Below are 19202 nucleotides of genomic sequence, written 5' to 3'. Positions count from 1 at the left end.
ATTTCTCTTACTACTAGAGGCTGGGATTTTACAACTACATAGCTAAGAAACTTATATTCTCAGGCAGGTGAAAAACCACTAAGAAACAACTTAACTGACTGCTGAAAAAACACATTGGGAAGCCTACTTAATATTACAAAAGAAATATTTAACAATAACTATCTTACTTTTCCTTCTGTTGCTTTTCTCTTTGATGAAACATCTTTCAAAAGTTTTGGAATCTCCCTGTCAGATTAAGGGAAAGGGAAAGAATGTTTTATAAATCAAACATTTTCATACTGTTCAGAATGTAGAATAGTAAACTCAAGAGGCTGTTGATAAATGCAAAGTAATGTATATTGGAAAAGATAATCCCCAGTATACATACAAAACAATAGGAACTAATTTAGCTATAACCACTCGAGAGAAATCTTGGAGTTACTATAGATAGTTCTCTGAAAACATACACTCAACATGCAGTGGCAGTCAAAAAAGCAAAAAAAGTTAGGAATAATTAAAAAAGGAATAGAGAATAAAGACAGAATCTCTTATTAACTCCATATACATGCATGGTACTCACATCTTGAATACTGCATACAGATGTGGTCGCCTTGGGTACGTCTAGACTACATGCCTCTGGCGACAGAGGCATGTAGATTAGGCTACCCGACAGCGTAAAATGAAGCGGCGATTTAAATAATCGCCGCTTCATTTAAATTTACATGGCTGCCGCGTTGAGCTGAGAAACAGCTAATCAGCTGTTTGTCGGCTCAGCGCGATAGTCTGGACGCTCCCCTGCCGACATCAAAGGGAGTTGTCGACAACTCCCTTTGATGTCGGCAGGGGAGCGTCCAGACTATCGCGCTGAGCCGACAAACAGCTGATTAGCTGTTTCTCAGCTCAACGCGGCAGCCATGTAAATTTAAATGAAGCGGCGATTATTTAAATCGCCGCTTCATTTTACGCTGTCGGGTAGCCTAATCTACATGCCTCTGTCGCCAGAGGCATGTAGTCTAGACGTACCCCTTGTCTCAAAAAAGATAATGGCATTGGAAAAGTTCAGAGAAAGGCAACAAAAATGATTAGGGGTTTGGAACGGGTACCATATGAAGAGAGATTAAAAGACCCAGTCTTTTAAGCTTAGAAAAAGGGGAGATATAATAGAAAGTCTATAAAAACATGTCATGTATAGAGAAAGTGAGTAAGGAAAAGTTGTTTACTTGTTCCCATAACGTAAGGACTCAGCAAATGAAAGTTAAATAGGTAGCAGGTTTAAAGACAAACAAAAGAAAGTTTTTCTTCATGCAGCACAGTGTCAACCTGTGGAGCTCCTTGCCAGAGTAGGTTGAAGACCAGGACTTTAACAGCGTTCAAAAAAAGAACTAGATCAAGTCATGGAAGTTAGTTCCATTAATATTTATTAGAAGCTAGGGATAACATTCCTATCTATCCTGGCTGTTTGTCAGAGGGTGGAAATTGATAACAGGAGAAAGATCACTTGACTACTACCTGTTTCTGTTCACTTCCCATGGGGCATCTGGCATTGGCCACTGTTGGAAAACAAGATACTGGGCTAGATGGATCTTTGGTCTGACCCAGTATGGACATTCTTACGTTCTCATGTATAGTAAGGATGTTACAATTAGATCAACTAATTGAATAATTGATGTAATTTGCATCAACTAGCCGATAGGGGCACCTCCGCCTTTGAGATGTAACAAGAACCCTGCTGGCTCTTTCTACCTTTCAAAGTTGGAAGCATCCAGGGGAGCATGGCCAGCAGGAGACTCAAGCAGTCCCCTGCTGGTTCTGCACTCCCAGCAGCACTTTTCTTTTGAAACATACAAGAGCCCTGTGCTGCCAAGAGCACAGGGTCAGCGGGGGACTCTCATTAAGGAAGAACGTAGTCAGCTAAATTAGGGAATCTTTTCCCCTTATGAATCTGAAATCTTTAACCCCCCCCCTTTCCTCTCCCTCCCTCCCTCCCTCCCGAGGAGTACTCTGTCAACTTAAAGAGTAGGAGATTTATTTGGACAAACTTTCACGGGTTAAAAAAAGTCACTTCAGATGCACTGAGTGGAATATGTACTAGCAGATCAAAAGAAGGGATGCAGTTTTGCGGTTTCTTTTTGTAGTCTGGTTTTGAAGTTATTTCTTAGAAAGATGGCTACTTCTAAATCTGTTACTAATTTTCCAGGGAGATTAAAAAGTGTTCTTCTATTGGTTTTTGTGTGTTGCCTTCTTGGTGTCGGATTTGTGTCGATTTATCCTTTGGCGCAGAGACGGTCCAGTTTGGCAATATACATGACAAAGGGGCACATGTGATACTTTGGTCTGCCTCCCAAAGTCTGAGATGGAGGGATCATTTTCCAGGATAGGTAGTAGATTGTCATTATTGAGCTGGAGGGGATTTTGCTGGGGGGGCGGGGGGGGGGGGGCGCGCTGTAGGTGATAGCTGAAAGTGTTCTGTTTTCCTTGTTTGGCCTGTCCTGAAGTATGTGACTTTTGGGAACTTGTCTGGCGCTGTCAGTCTGTTTCTTCCCTTCCTCAGGTGGGTATTTAAATTTTAAGAATGCTCAATAAAGAACTTGTATGGTGTTTGTCTCTGTCAGAGAGACTAAAGCAGATCTGGTTTTATCTTAGGGTTTGGCTGTAGACAATGGATTGTGTGATGTGTCCTGGATGGAAACCAGAGACATGTAAGAAAGAATAGTGATCAGTATGTTTCTGGTGTAGGGTGGTGTTTGTGACCATCATTTACTTGTATTTGGTATCCAGAAAGCGTACCTGCTGTGTGGACTGATCCAGGCTGAGGTTGATGGTGGGGTGGAAACTGTTGAAATCCCATTGAATTCTCGAATTCTTCCTATAAATCCATAGGATGAAGAGGTCATCAATTTAGTCAAGTAGAGGAGGGGCACTAGGGGACAAGAGCTGAGGCAGCATTCTACTTTAGCCAAAAAAATGTTGGCATACTGTAGGGTCATGTGGGAGGGATAGCTCAGTGGTTTGAGCATTGGCCTGCTAAACTCAGGGTTGTGAGTTCAATCTTTGCAGAGGCCATTTAGGGGATTTGGGGCAAAAGTTTGCCAGGGATAGTACTTGGTCCTGCTGTGAAGGCAAGGGACTGGACTCGATGACCTTTTAAGGTCCCTTCCAGTTCTAGGAGATAAGTAATTAATGGAGATTGCCTAATTACCCATAACAGTGTTGCTGACTTTAGATGGTATAAATTGTCCCTAAATCTGAACTAATTGTGGATGAGAACAGTCAATGAACATCAACTAGCCGATAGGGGCACCTCCGCCTTTGAGATGTGGCAAGAACCCAGTGCCATGACTACGGATTCCGTTCCTGACTGCTTGTAATCCATCCTCTTGCGGAATATTGGGGTAGAGCACTTCTACATCCATGGTGGCCAGGATGGTGTTTTCGGGAAGATCATTGTAGTTCTCAGTAAGTCAGTGGTGTCTCAAAGACAGCTAGGAGTGCTAGTTGTGATTGGTCTGAGGAGTGTCCACATAGCTGGACAACCTGCTGTGAGAGCACCAATGCCTGTGGTGATGGGGCATCCAGGATTTCCAGGTTTATGGATCTTGGGTAGCAGAAAGACAACTCCTGTTCAGCACTTTAGAGGTCTGTCTGTGTCGATTTGGTCCTGTGCTACTGCAGGGAATTTGAGCAAATGATAGAGTTACTTTTGGTACTTTTTAGTGGGATCGAAAGGATAGTGACCTGCAGAATATGGAGTTGAAGTTGTCTGAGTCTCCTGTTCATAATCTAACCCAGCGGTTCTCAAACTCTGAGCTCTGGAGCCCTTTACATGTGTAAAAATTTATGCAGAGCTCCAGCGGTCCACTGATTGTATGTGTTGTACCTATCGATGTTTCCAGTTTGTCAACCTTGTGGAGCCCCCGGATAGGTCTCTCAGAGCCCTGGGGCTCCACGGAGCACAGTTTGAGAAACACTCATCTAACCTATTCACGATGACTATAGCACCTTAGGTATGTTAAAATAAGGGGTTTTTGGGTAAACGTACATTCAGCAGTTACATGTTTACAGGCAGGAGGAGGGCAAGGAGGCGGATCCCATGGAGATGCCCCATGTGCTGCTGCTTCTATCAGTGTGGGGGCAGTCGGGAGACAGTGTTTATGGAGACCCAGCTTTTAAGAGGCTTTATCAAAGCCAGCACTGCAGGAGGAGCATGCGGCTACATGGGAGTTGGTATATACAGCCTACCGCCCCCCGACGCTGCGTGTATATCACATCCCTACAGCACCTCCTTTGCCCATCTCTGATTAGAATGTCAGAGTTGGTTTTGAGGCTATGCATAGCTGAGATTATGGGGCATGTGATGATGTTCACAATTTCAGCCTGTGCACGTCTGTGAAACACTGTATAGAAATCCAGACTAAGGATGTAAGCAGGTAGTCAACTACTCAACTGCCCAATAAGCGTAAGCTTATCAGGTAGTCAAATGAAGTACTCGATTACACACTCGACTGATTTATATTCCATGCATCTGATGAAGTGGTTTTTACCCACAAAATCTTATGCCCAAATATATCTGTTAGTCTTTAAAGGTGCCACAGGCCTCGTTATTTTTGCAGATACAGACTAACATGGCTATCCCTCAGTCTTGTAATATTTCTACAGTTATCCTAGGTCTTTATATCTTTATTAATTCTATTTACTGTAATAAATATTTTCAAATATCTATCCCTGAAACGTACAAGGTATCAAACATTAATAACTTATTCACATACTCTAACACATCTGCAATATGCTTGTGCCGAATCCGCACCCAGAGCTCATCCTCCTCCTCCAGAATTGCCTCTTTTTCCTTTCCATTGGGCCCATCTGTTGTATATCTGACAGGAAAAAAGTCCAATCATAAAATTAGACCTTTCTAGTACATGCTTTATTGTACATGTTCAGTTGCTTTTATGTTCAGTTGCTTTTAAGTAAAAGTTAAATAACTATTAACATTTTGAATCATGCACATTTTTAAAAAGTGGTTCTGAAACAACCCAAGCATAATGCTCAAGAAAAATTAAGACTGATCCAATGTCCTTAATTAAGGCAAAATGACGTGCATTTTAGAAACCACCAATGGTCCTAATTTGTGCAATAATCTGAGTTAAACAAAAACAGGTTTATAGGCACTTGAGTTTCTGGTACATTTTTGATTTTTCCTTTTTGAATGTAAATTGTGTGCAAAGTCAGACATGTTGAAGATAGGCTTCTAATGCTATGTATATTTTATCTACCACTTAAAGTATAGAAATACTTGGGTCTAAAAACTCCACATACACAGTTATAGAATCGAGTTGTGTGGGATTAACAGAGTCAGCATCATTGACTTCAATTATTAAGCAGTTTCCTGTGAACTGAAGAAATAAGATGTATACTAGGCATCTTGAACACAATACTTTCATTCATATTTGGATATCATAATCCTGTGAGATTTTACTGTGGCTTCAAATGCAACAGTTGCAGAATTCCCCCAGGACTAATACTGTTGCAGAAGCTCACAAATAGTGGTTGGAAGACAGTAGAAATAAGAGAAAAATGCAAATTTAATTCTAAACCCCCCACTAAATAGTGGGTCTACCTACTGCATTAAAATAAATAATTTTCAGACTTTTAAGAACATAAATTTAAATAAATGTTGCAAGCTCAGCATTATTCCTGCTACTCTTATACATTTCCATTTGACATATAGTTCTTTAGCACAGGTCCAGATATTTGAAATGCATCCCACAAGGGTTGTGTGACATGGCAACAGAATAATCAAACTTGTTTGTCACAAATAAGTTGAGGCATATTCAACATATGACACTTGTATCCCATAAAGGTGGACACAGTTTTTATGGAAGAGAGTGTCAAATTAAATTAGATCTAAGCTGCAAGATTCATACCAGTAGCTCAACTTCTGTATATACAGAAGGTTCAGCTCTAGTAATCACCAATTAAGACTTCAGATTAGAGTAGTAAATATAGCTGCATCAGAAGTCTTAATTTTTCTAATCTGGGGTGGGCAATAGTTTTGGGCTGGAGGCCACTTCAAAAATCTTTGAAGTGGCCTCAGGCCGCCCGGAAGGAGTGGGGCCTAAACTGGAAGGTGGCAGGGCAGGATGCTTTTGGGCTACTCCACCTCCAGACCGTGATTGGTCTGGGGGTGGCAGAGCCCCTTTGCTCCCCCCCTTCCATTAGGCACCCATGCCCCTGGCAGGGCAGGAAGAGGCTTCCCACGCTTCCCCCTCGCCCCCAGGCCAATCAAGGCTAGGGGAGTGCAGGAAGCATCCTCCTGCCCTGCCAGGAGAACGTGACACTATGAAGTGCCATGCACTCCTCGCAGGGTGGAAGAAACTTTGTGCAGCTCCCCTGCCCCCAGGCCAATCAGGCTTGGGGGTGGGGTAGCCTGTGAGATCTCCTCCCGCCCCACAAGGAGCACATAGCACTTAGAAGTGCCATGTTCTCCTCACAGGGCAGGAGGACGTTGTGCGCTCCCCTGTCCCCAGGGGGAGCAGCAGGGCCTCCATGGGCCAGATCAACCCGCTTGGCAGGCCAGATCCGGCCCGCAGAGGCCCTTTTGCCCACCCCGTTCTAATCACAGGATAAGCCAAAAATTAATTCCGCTATGGACATTTTCCCTTCCTGCCACTGTTATCCACATCCCTGTGACCACCTAACCAAATCAGTCCTAATACTGGGGCTGTATCTTTGGCAATATTGTCTTGCTAAATGAAGCTTCTGACTGAGCTGTCAATCAAAAACCTCTGGCAGAGAGCAGACAGAAGAAAAACAGTTTTTCAACTGAAGCCATCTTTGTACAGTACAAACTATTAAAATCGCAAATTATTCCCTTACCAGTTCACCTTTAATAGCTTATTGGCTTTGTATAAATACAGACAGTTCCTAAGTATTTAGATTTGAGAAGCTATACTTGCTTGTATGTATCATTTTCAATTGGCAGCAGATCATATGCCATTGCTTGAAAGGTAAGTTCATGGAGTACAGTGGACACAGGGTCAAATCCTCGATCAATAATTAACAGCTGGGAGTGGGTTTTACCCTAAAAAGATCAGGATAGCAAAATTTTTAAGACTTACTGTACAAAATTACAATACTCCAAAACTATTTAAAGCAACCAAGGTCACATTCTAAGCAGCCTTGGAAAATCTTATAAAGTGCCAAGTTGGTTTAGTCTGATCAAGAGGAAGACTTTTTTGTAATTCAGAAAACATTACAACTAGGTTAGCATTAGCTATATCAAACTGGACCCGCTACTTCAACCATGAAATAGAGGCAACTTTATGTTTAAAGATAATGTGAGTTCATACACTGTTTGTGTATCATGTTTTCAAGCACACTACAATCCTTCAACATTTCGCCTCATAAGCAAAAATCCCTACTGAACTGGACACAATAGAAAGCCTAAAACAAACAACAAAAACATGGTTAATATCTAATCCTAGACTAAGAACTTAGTTTCAAATGTGAATCAGTTGATGTAGATTCAAAACTCAAACAAAAAACAGGGCTATGTAGCACTTTAAAGACTAACAAGGTGGTTTATTAGATGATGAGCTTTCGTGGGCCAGACCTACTTCCTCAGATCAAATAGTGGAAGAAAATAGTCACAACCATATATACCAAAGGATACAATAATAATAATAAAAAAAACATATGAAAAGGACAAATCAAATTTCAGAACAGAAGGGTGATGCGTTATTTTTTTTATTTTAATTTTTTTATAAAAATAAAAAAGCAAATTGAAAGATCCAGACGAATACCTAGAAACCCACAATAGAACACCACTTGTCATCACCTACGGTCCCCAACTTAAATCTGTCCAACACATCATCAATAAACTACAGCCTATACTGGACAGGATACCAAGCTCCAAGAGGCACTGGGAGACAGACCCATAGTCTCCTAGGGACAACCACCTAACCTCAAGATGATTCTTACCAACAACCACAGTACCTACCACACTAATACCAACCCTGGTACCTTCCCTTGCAACAAGCCTCGTTGCCAGCATTCTCCACATATTCACTCTGCTGATACCATTATTGGACCTAACCAAGGGTATGTCTACACTACAGCACTAATTCGAATTAGCGCATCTAGACTTAAAAACTAGTTCGAATTAGCGTTTTGCTAATTCGAACTAGCATGTCCACACTGAGTGGACCCTGAACTAAGGTTAAGGATGGCCCGAAGCAGTGCCAGCAGGGCATCAGATTAGGACTTAGTGTGTGGAGCTGCTGCCTCAGGCTAGCCGAGGGCTGTGCTTAAAGGGACCTGACCCCCAACTCCAGACAGACAGTTCTCAGGGGTTCCCCGCTTGCAAAGCAGTCCTGGCTTGGAGTGCCCTGAGTGCCCACACTCAGCACATCACAACACTCGGCCATCAGCCTGGCTGCACTTGCCGCAGGCTGCCATCCGGAGGGGGGAGGAGGGGTTAATCGGGGGGCTGCAGGAGAGCTTCCACCCCGAGGAGCCCGCTGAGCCACCCCAGTCCTCCCCATTGGGGGCTCGTACCCCATTCCTCCCTCACCTCCTTCCACTTACCCCTCCCTAGACCCCCTTCCTGATGTACAAAATAAAGGACACGTGTGTTCAAAAATAGAAACTCTTTATTGAACAAAACTCGGGGAGACTGGGAAAAGAAGGTGGGAGAGGGGAGGGCAACTAAAATGATCAGGGGTTTGGAACAGGTCCCATATGAAGAGAGGCTAAAGAGACTGGGACTTCTCAGCTTAGAAAAGAGGAGACTGAGGGGGGGATCGGAGGGTATGTCTACACTACAGGGTTAGTTCGAACTAACTTAGTTCGAATTAGTTAATTCGAACTAAGCGAATTCGAACTAACGCGTCTAGAACTAAAAACTAGTTTGAATTAGCATGTCCAGATTGAGTGGACCCTGAACCGGGGTTAAAGATGGCCGGAAGCAGTGCCGGCAGGGCATCAGAGGAGGACTTAGAGCGTGGAGATGCTGTCTCAGGCTAGCCGAGGGCTGCGCTTAAAGGGACCTGACCCCCACCCCGGACAGACAGTTCTCAGGGGTGCCCCGCTTGAAAACCAGTCCTGGCTTGGAGTGCCCGGAGTGCCCACACTGGGCACATCACAGCACTCGGCCATCAGACCGGCTGCACTTGCCGCGGGCTGCCATCTGGGGAGAGGGGGCAATTGGGGGGGTGCAGGAGAGCTTCCACCCCCAGAAGCCCGCAGAGCCAGCCCAGTCCTCCCCATCGGGGGCTCGTACCCCATTCCGCCCTCACCTCCTTCCACTTACCCCTCCCCCTAGCCCCCCTTCCTGATGTACAAAATAAAGAAAACGTTTCTTCCAACATTGACTCTGTCTTTATTGAACAAAACTGGGGGAGACTGGGAAAAGGAGGTGGGAGAGGGGAAGAGAAAGGCTGGGAGAGGGGAGGGCAACTAACATGATCAGGGGTTGGGAACAGGTCCCAGATGGAGAGGCTACAGAGACTGGGACTGTTCAGCTTAGAAAAGAGGAGATGGAGCGGGGACAGGATAGAGGTCTCTAAAGGCAGGGGTTGGGTGGAGAGGGTGCATTCAGAAAAGTTCTTCATGAGTTCACATAAAGAAGGACTAGAGGACACCAAAGAAAAGAAATGGGTAGCAGGCTTCAAACTAGTAAGAGAAAGTTGTTCTTGACAAAGCAAATAGTTAACCTGTGGAACTCCTTGCTGCAGGAGGCTGTGAAGGCTAGAACTAGAACAGAGTTTAAAGGGAAGTGAGATCAAGTCATGGAGGTTGGGTCCATGGAGTAGTCTTAGCCAGGGTGTAGGAGTGGTGTCCCTGCCCAAAGTTTCTGGAAGGCTGGACAGGGATGGCACGAGACAAATGGCTTGGTCATTGTCTTCGGTCCATCCCCTCCAGGGTACCTAGTGTTGGCTGCTGTCGGCAGACAGGCTACTGGGCTAGATGGACCTTTGGTCTGACCCAGTACGGCCATTCTAAGCTCAGAGCTCAGGGTCGGGGGTCTCAGTGGACCACCTTGATTTTCATGCCAACCTGCTCCTGGGTGGCCAGGCTGGCAGCTATCCTGCCCTAGATGGCCACTTTCCTGTGCCTAGTGCGGAGATCGTGGATGAGATCCACGATGTCTGCGCTAGACCAGGAGGGCTCCCGCCTCTTGCGGACTTGGGCAGGCTCCCGGGAGCCGCCAGCCTGGTCCTGGGAAGAGGCGGAGGGCTGGGTGGCAGCGGGTGGCTGGCTCAAGCCGTGCCAGGTGCACGTGCCAGGTGCTGGCTGGGTGCTGGCAGGCTTGCACCTGGCACAGGCACCGTAGCCAGCCCGTGCCCCTTTAAGGGCTCCGGGGCCGGGAGGGGGGCATACAAGTTTCCCTGGTGGTGCCCAGAGTGGCCACCAGGGAAAGCTGGGGAGGGCTAGCCTCCCACTAGTTCGAATTAAGGGGCTACACAGCCCTTAATTCGAACTAGTTAATTCGAACTAGGCATTAGTCCTCGTAGAATGAGGTTTACCTAGTTCGAATTAAGCACACCGCTAGTTCGAATTAAGTTCGAACTAGTGTTCTGCATGTGTAGCACCTAAGTTAATTCGAACTAACGTTCGAACAGACGTTAGTTCGAATTAACTTCGTAGTGTAGACATACCCCAAGTGAGTTATAAGATCAAGAACACATTCCTGCACATCCAGAAATATAATTTATGCTATCATGTGCCAAAAGTGTCCGTCTGCTATGTACATTGGACAAACGTCTCAGACACTTTGCCAAAGGATCAATACCCACAAAACAGATATTAGACAGGATCACTAAGAAAAAACAGTTTCTTGCCATTTCAACCAGAAAGGACATTGTCTCAACGACTTAATTACCTGCATCCTGCTTCAAAAGCCTTTTAAAACTGCACTTGAAAGGGAATCCTCTGAACCGTTATTCATGCTAAAATTCGACACTTTTCGTGGGGGTCTTAAAGACTCTAGTTATCTTACCCATTTCAAAGATAGCTTCCCCAATTATCACCTCTAATATCATTAGCTCACAGACATTTACCTTCTCCCCGCCCCCGCCCACCCCACATCCCCCTTCTGTTATGAAATTTGATTTGTACTTTTCATATGTGTTTTTTAATTGTATCCTTTGGTATATATGGTTGTGACTATTTTCTTCCACTATTTGATCTGAGGAAGTGGGTCTGGCCCACGAAAGATCATCATCTAATAAACCATCTTGTTAGTCCTGTATTTTGCTTCAGCTACACCAGACTAACACGGCTACATTTCTATCACTATTCAAAACTAAGTTCTTCACAGTTTCCTAGAAGGCCAGCATCACAAAACCTCAGATCTTTGATCAAGCCAGAAAAATCAGCAAGACACACCAAATTGACTGAGCACTCAGAATGGCACCAGATCCCCAGAACATGCTTAATAAAAGAGTCCGCCAAGGTAATCAACTGCTGTGTTCCATGTCTGATTCCTAATCCTTTTATCACAGGATGCTTCTCCCAATAGATTTTTTATTTTCTCTTTCTTTCATTTGTTTTGTCCAATTCTCTTGGTGACTGTGCCTATCCCATTTTCCTAAACACTAGAAAACTACTTCATGCTTGGGCTGGGAGGATTATCTACTGGTGGCACAGGAGACTCAGTTACATTTGTTTTTGTGGCTGACCTAATTATCATGGAATCAGATGCTACTATCAGTGGGCTATTGCCTAAGCATGCAACCCTCTACACCCCACACTCCCTTATGGGGAACTATTAATGGCCACTATGGGAGAAATGAAGGATGGTAAGTATTTCTAAGACCCTTATTTTCCAACAGCATTGTGATTTCCCTAGATCCTACAGCAGGAAAACTGTACTACAGGCTGTCCTCACTCTAAGTCCAAGATACGTTCCAAAAATCTTGGACTTATAGTGAAACAACTTAAAGTGGGGAATTTGTTCCCCGTGGCTGACTACCATATGCGCAAATTAGGGTGTGGGTTTGTGTGTGTGACTTAAGAGCAGGGAATGGGAGGACTCAATGCATCAGTTCCTACAAGCGTCAAGGACTTTAGTGCGGAACAGATTTATACCAGGGTGACCTATGCTGGGAACGCCCTGTACTGAAGTAATCCTCAGCTTTGCCCAGTGCTCAAAAAAGTGGGATAGAATCAAAAAATGAATGTTCCCTCTGTTCTACACCACCCATTTATTAGTCTAGCACTCCTCCTCTGTGAGTTATACAAGTATCAATTCTGTTTTCTTGGGATAAAAACACATACTGCACATTTTTAATTGTATCCTTTGGTATATATGGTTGTGACAATTTTCTTCCACTATTTGATCTGAGGAAGTGGGTCTGGCCCACGAAAGCTCACCACCTATTAAACCATCTTGTTAGTCTTTAAAGTGCTACACAGTCCTGTTTTTGTTTCAGCTACACCAGACTAACACGGCTACATTTCTATCACATACTGCACAAGTTGTCAACTCTTTCAAACTGTTTTTAAATTACAAAGGAACTAGAGACCCTTATATTTAGTACCCAAATCTTTTGAGAGAGAATATTTTATGTAACATCCTTTAATAATGTCCTTTGTTTACAAAAATAAAACAAGCAAGGATGTATTTTTCACTCTACCTTTATTTGGCTTCTCTCATCCATTTTATAGTAGTTTTCAAGCTTATTTTCGACTAGCTTTGCAAGTTTGATGGCATTAACCAATGGCTGGCTAGAGGGAAAGAAAAAAAGTCTCAAATACCATTGATTAAATTTGTTAAGAAATTTTAGTGTCAGTATTTTAAACACACAACTACCTATCTTCAACATCTAGTTTAAAATTAAGTAAAATTTCTGAAATATTTGAAACATTGTGCCATGATGCAAACAGGCAGTATGTCATACGGCCTGAAAACCTAATATGAATAACTTCAGAGTTGTGGGCTTGATAGGAAAATAGGAATAAACTAGAAGCAAGACCAAAACAAATGGCTTAAACTGACAAGTCTTACCTACATATGTAATACTCAATAAGAGGGAAAGAACAACAATGGGATGGCTATTGAGTTGAAGTATTTTTATGTTTTCCCCCCATAATTCTAGTTGAAAGGCTAAATCATTAAATTATGTTACACTATATGACATTCAGATTTATAATTATTTTTACTTTAGATGGTATAAGATCACATCCTTTAGTTTTATGGTTTAACTGTCAAAAGCTGCTAGTGTTTAACTTAACAGAAAGCTGCTTGTGTAAGTGGTCTCCATCACACATCCACCCAAGAAACTGTACATAATTTTAATTCACCATTTAAACATGAATTTGTTTACTACTTTATTTCTAGTATATTATAGGAAATGATAGCTTTTGAGACTATATGCTGAAGTGGCAGAGACATTTAATAATCTATATTCCTAATATCTTTCTTCACAAAATATCAAAAGTGCTTGAGAAGTTCTAACGTATTCAGCCCTGATTCAGAAGAGCACCCTTATTCAAAACACAAACACATACATAAGTTTAAGCATGTGTTCAAACTAGGGATGTTAAATAGCATATAATTAATAGTTGTGGAGCTGCATACAATTTTTTGATAGTCCCCAGGGGTGGGGACGGCAGCCAGTGCATTCCAGCCCCACTCTCAGGGAGCCTCCTGCCACCCCATGCTGCTGCCCCTGATACAGAGCAGCAATGCAGAACAGCAGCAGCCCCTGTCTGCAGGGAGCTCAGATCCCCCATAAACAGGGGCTGCTGCAGCAGAACAGCCTCTTTCCGCAGTGAGCCTGGGCCTGCCACGGACAGAGGCTGCTCCACAGCAGCCTCCCCTGCCCAGGAGGAAACTAGGTCAAATTACAAAGAATGAATATAAGCAAACACCACAGTTATGCAGGGGTAAGATTAAAAAGGCAACAGCACAAAACAAACAATCTAGCTAGAGACATAAAGGGTAACAAAAAGACATTCTATAAATATATTAGAAGCAAGAGGAAGACCAAGGAGAGGATAGGCCCATTGCTCAGTGAGGAGGGAGAAATGGTAACAGGAAACTTGGAAACAGGAGAGGTGCTTCTTTGTTTCAGTCTTGACCAAGAAGTTTGATGATGAAGGGATGCCTAACAGTGAATGCGGCAGGTTTCGAAGTAAAAAATTACTTAGAAAAGTTAGAGGTCTTCAAGTTACCATGGCCTGTTGAAATGCATCCTAAAAATACCTCCTTTATCAGCTCCTTGAGTATCTCATCCTTTAGCTATCATCTTTGAAAAATCATGGAAGTTGGGAGAGATCCCAGAAGACTGGAAAATGGCAAATACAGTGCCCATCTATAAAAAAAGGAAATAAGAACCACCCAGGAAACTACAGACCTGTCAGTTTAACTTCTGTGCCAGGGAAGATAATGGAGCAGGTAATTAAGGAATTAATCTGCAAACATCTGGAAGAAAATAAGATGATAGGTAACAGCCAGCACAGATTTGTAAAGAACAAATCATGCCAAACCAATCCGATAGCTTTGATAAGATAAGTCTTGTGGATAAGGGAGAAGTGGTGGACATGGTATACCTAGACTTTAATAAAGGCACTTGCTATGGTCTTGCATGACCTTATCAATAAACCAGGCAAATACAACTTACATGGGGCTACTATAACGTGGGTGCATAACTAGCTGAACAACAGTTCTCAGAGAGTAGTCATTAATGGTTCACAGTCATGCTGGAAGGGCATAACAAGTGGGGTTCCGCAGTACCTGTTTTGGGACTGGGTCTATTCAAGATCTTCATCAACGATTTAGACACTGGCATAGAGAGTAGGCTTATTAAGTCTGCAGATGATACCAACCTGGGAGGGTTATAACTGCTTTGGAGGACAGGGACATAATTCAAAATGACCTGGACAAATGGTCTGAGGTAAATCGGATGAAGTTTAATGGAGGACAAATGCAAAGTACTCCACTTAGGAAGGAACAATCCGTTTCACACAGAATGGAAAGTGACTGTCTAGGAAGGAGTACTGCAGAAAGGGATCTAGTGTTCAGATTGGTCCATAAGCTAAACATGAGTCACTGTAATACTGATGAAAAAAAGCAAACATGATTCTGGGATGCATTAAGGGGAGTGCTGTGAGCAAGATATGAGAAGTCATTCTTCCACTCTACTCTACGCTGATTAGGCCTCAAATAGAGTATTGTGTCTAGTTCTGGGCACCACATTTCAAGAAAGATGGAGAAATTGGAGAAGGTCCAGAGAAGAGCAACAAGAATGTTTAAAGGTCTACTACAGAACATGAGCTATGAGGGAAGACTGAAGCAATTGAGCTTGTTTAGTTTGGAAAAGAGAAGACTGAGAGGGGACATGATAGTGGTTTTCAGGTATCTACAAATTTGTCACAGGGAGGAGAGGGAGAAATTGTTCCCCTTGGCCTCTGATGTTAGGACAAGCAGCAGTGGGCTTAAATTGCAGCAAGACAGGTTTAAGTATGACATTAGGAAAGACTTCCTAACTGTCAGGGTGGTTAAACACTGCAAGAAACTGCCTAGGGAGGTTGTAGAATCTCCATCACTGGAGATATTTAAGAGCAGGTTAGACAGACATATCAGGGCTGATATAGACCTTGTTTGGTCCTGCAATGAGGGAAGGGGACTGAACTTGATGATCTCTCAAGGTTCCTGCCAGTTCTAGTAGTCTATGATTGATTCTTGGACTCCCAAGCATCTATTGTTCCCTGATCTCTTGCGGGGTTCAGAAAGGATATGGGACTCTTAACATTGCTCCTTAGCCACATATACACCCCAATCTCTGACCTTAGCTGTTTCCCCTCTGCTCTGGCTCCTGTTGCATCCCAAATCCATGCAGGGACTACAAAAAAATAAGACCTTCTCCAAGGCTCAAACTTAGTAACAGAAGCTTGGTAGCTGGGTTATTAGTAAAACACTCATACAGAACCTGGGTAATAGGATGCATGTAAATGCCTGGTTGGTCTCTTCCCCCCACAGTACAAGTTAGGCATGTTAAAAATCATGTAGTTGTGTAAACATGCAACCACTTGAAATTTTTAGCCATTGCAGAGAGGCAGGCAGTGCTGTAAAGCCAGGTCCCTGTGACCACCAGCTCCCACTAGTCCCCCATCCCACCTCTGATAGAGAGTTAGCAGCATAGGGGGCCGGTAGTTCTACCAGAGCCATTATGCATAGGCAGCCAGCTTGAAAGCCAGCTTTCCCCACACCCCTGAGCTGCTACCTGTGTGGGGGGGCAGTCAGCTCCCAGTTCCTGCCTCCCCCATGTCGAGGGGGTAGGAGGTGTAACCATTAGGATTAAAACAATAAGCCTGGGCTTATCAGTTAATCGTGTAAATTGACACACACTAACATCCCTAATAAAAATGTTACCATATTAGCAAGTGAAACAGTAAGTGATCAGCAACAAAATCCAGAGACTGACTACAAAAAGTTGTTAAATGCTGAAGGTAAACAAAAAGCCATCTGTACCACACTTACTTTATATGTGGACTCATACCAACTTAATAAAAACCAATAAAAAAATATTTTATCCTAACAGCATATTAGAAGATGGAACACTGCTGTTTCTGAACAGCACTGCAAGCAGAAGTTGTAAAATTGAAAGTCGTATTTACATATATCACTATTTTCGGTCCTACCTTTTATATCTTACTCCTGGGTTTTCATCTAACGTTGCACATAACGTAACAATTTGTTCAGCCATTGCCTCCATAACTGCATCTTTGCCATTTGCTTTTTCCATGGTTGGACTGTAACAGCAGAAGAATGCATCTGGGACATCGAGAGTAAATACCTAAATAAAGCATAGCCATGAAAAAGCTTAGCATTGTACATTTCTTTAGAAATAAGAACATCTGTTGTAAGAACAATAGTCAAAGGGTTGCGGCCTTTTTTAAACAAAACACCACACCATGCACAAGATAGATACATATCTAAGCTACCATTGGCTAAGCTACCATTTTATTTACCTCAATCATCCCTCCTTTTGTCTATCCTCTTGAGCTCATCTTTGTTTCTTGTATACACATACATATGCACCCCTACCTGTATGTTTCAACCTGTTCACTACCTGTATAGATGGAGGAACGGGAGGCAAACAGAACTACATACCCACTAAAGCCTGGCATGGATCAATACAAAGCTAAAGCGATTATGAAGGGACACAGTTTAACCTGCTTAGACCCACAATTTGACATACATTCAAGGAGGGGGAGGGGAGAAACATACAAATACACTTGCAGATCAGCAGCAAAAGGGGTCACTTTTTTCTGACACTATTAAAAACCACTCTTCTGGATGCTCCCCTGTTAAACAAGTTTCTGCCAGAGATTCACACATTCTGTGTGTCAATGGGCTCTCTTGCCAACTTAAAATTGCCTCCTTAGCTATGTAGCCTAATTCCAAACAAGAATTCCCTCTACAAATAAAGGCACAAATACTTATTTCCCTCTTGCAGAACATGGCCACTCAAACCTGTCCCAGGATGAAGTCCAACTCTATTCAGTTCTAGCAACATACAAACTAGGCTGAGATGAATGTCCTCAGGAGATTCTTATGTACCAGCCAAGCAAGCAAAAACATCTTTGATTGCATGTTTATGATTCACAAAGATCTCAAGAGTTTTCCAACACCAGCACACAAAAAGCCAAAAGGAATAGAGGTATGGAGTCTGTTCACTTTTTACATTAGAAAACCAATGATCGATTTCTGTTTCAGATAGCTTATGCTCCAATAAATCTGTTAGTCTATAAGGTGTGTCAGGATTCCTCGTCGCTGTTTCAGATAGAAGCTCTCTGGAGGACCAGGACAGTAGAGTTCCATAACAGATTGAAGCTTTTACAATCCTCAGTTAACTCTGAACGCAGATGTTTGATCAAAACTAAAAAAGAGTGTTTGCTCTTTTGTTCAAAGCAGTTTAATAAAAACAACCCTCTGACAACCAGCTGCGATAAAAGCCCTGTGGACGTTATTAGGAAGGAGATTCTCATTACATTACTACAGTCTCATGACTTACCCACTAAATAGTGGAAAGGAAAAGAATCTTTCAGTTAGGAAACTCCCTTACCAGGATACAGCAAGAAGCAAGAACCTCACACACTCAGGTACCAGGTGAGGTAAAAGAGTTTGACACCTCAGCAGTGTGGCATGTATTGGGGAAAGAAAACTTACAGGAAAACAATGCAAGAATAGTAACCTTCAGACACTTTTACAACTTCTTACAGACGCGCAAAGGTTCTTGGTCTTGTGGGCTTCCCTATGTTGGCCAGTGTTGATTTAAACCTTTCAGAAGTGGCGTGCCAAGATTTAACTTATTCACGGATCTGTGCGCCAAGAAGAGGGGGCAGGGACAGGCTGGGTAATGTGACCATATTTTCTGAACCAGCTGCAGCTAGGGAGAACAGTTTAATTTATATTATGAAACAAATGAAATGTTTTAACAGTCTCATTAGTTTATCAAACTTTATTTAAAATCAAGTGTCCAACACAAAAAGTTTCAATGTTTTCTTTACTTATGGCAGGGGTGAGGAACCTTTTTTGGGGTCGGGGTCAATGACCCACTGAAAACTGAGTTGGGGACTACACAAGTGAGAAGCAAAAAAAAAAAAAAAAAAAAAATCCTCCAAAAAACACCAACCCTCACTGATGTGACCCCCAACAGAGATCTCACTCTTCTGGTGCTCCAGCCTCACAGGGAAAGGAAGGAGGATTAAGGTTCAAGGTTTCCCATAGGCCAGATTTACTTTTCTGGGGTTCCGGAGTCAGTGGATTTTATGGACCCCCTTTACTCTCTGGGGTTCAGTGAGAGACAGGGCTGCCAGCAAGTGGGATAGGAATAGGGTGCAGGATCAGGGAGGGAGATGATGTGCACAAGGGGGACAGGTAGGATGCAGGCTGGGAGTAGGGTGTCTGGCCTGGTGAAAGGAGCAGGAGCAAGAGAGGGGGCAGTGTGGGGCCAGAAGAAAGGGTGCAGGAGTAATGGTGGATTCAGGAGCAAGCTGAGTGTCTGGCCAGGCCAGGAGGGAAGGTGCAGGAAGGGTCTTGGGGCAGGGTGTCTGACCAGAAGGGAGGGTTCAGGAACAAGAGACAGTGATGTCAAAGCAAGCTGGGGGGTGCAGAGTCTTGGCAGGGTGGGGGAGGGAAGATGTGAGCAAGGGGGATAGATGTGAGCAAGGGGTCCGGGCATGGACGGGAAGACACTTACCTTAATGTCCCCTTA

General features: G+C 43.3%; 1 protein-coding gene across 4 annotated transcripts in view; it reads right to left on the bottom strand.

Moving 5' to 3' along the window:
* The window catches only part of STXBP3 (syntaxin binding protein 3), an 88308-nt gene that overhangs the window by 38247 nt on the left and 30859 nt on the right, over positions 1-19202 (bottom strand). For all 4 annotated transcript variants that reach the window (XM_025189409.3, XM_025189408.3, XM_025189410.3 and 1 more), the window contains 5 exons: positions 16624-16778; positions 12615-12705; positions 6933-7057; positions 4746-4850; positions 168-225 (listed from right to left, as the gene is read on the bottom strand). In XM_025189409.3, coding sequence (XP_025045194.2) covers positions 168-225; positions 4746-4850; positions 6933-7057; positions 12615-12705; positions 16624-16778 — 534 coding nt within the window. The remainder of the gene's footprint in view (positions 1-167; positions 226-4745; positions 4851-6932; positions 7058-12614; positions 12706-16623; positions 16779-19202) is intronic.

Source organism: Pelodiscus sinensis, chromosome 9, assembly GCF_052426305.1.
Source record: "Pelodiscus sinensis isolate ZL-2025 chromosome 9, ASM5242630v1, whole genome shotgun sequence".
Lineage (NCBI taxonomy): Eukaryota > Metazoa > Chordata > Testudines > Trionychidae > Pelodiscus > Pelodiscus sinensis.
The sequence above is the reverse complement of the archived record's forward strand: the minus strand, read 5'-3'. Positions and strand labels throughout refer to the sequence as shown.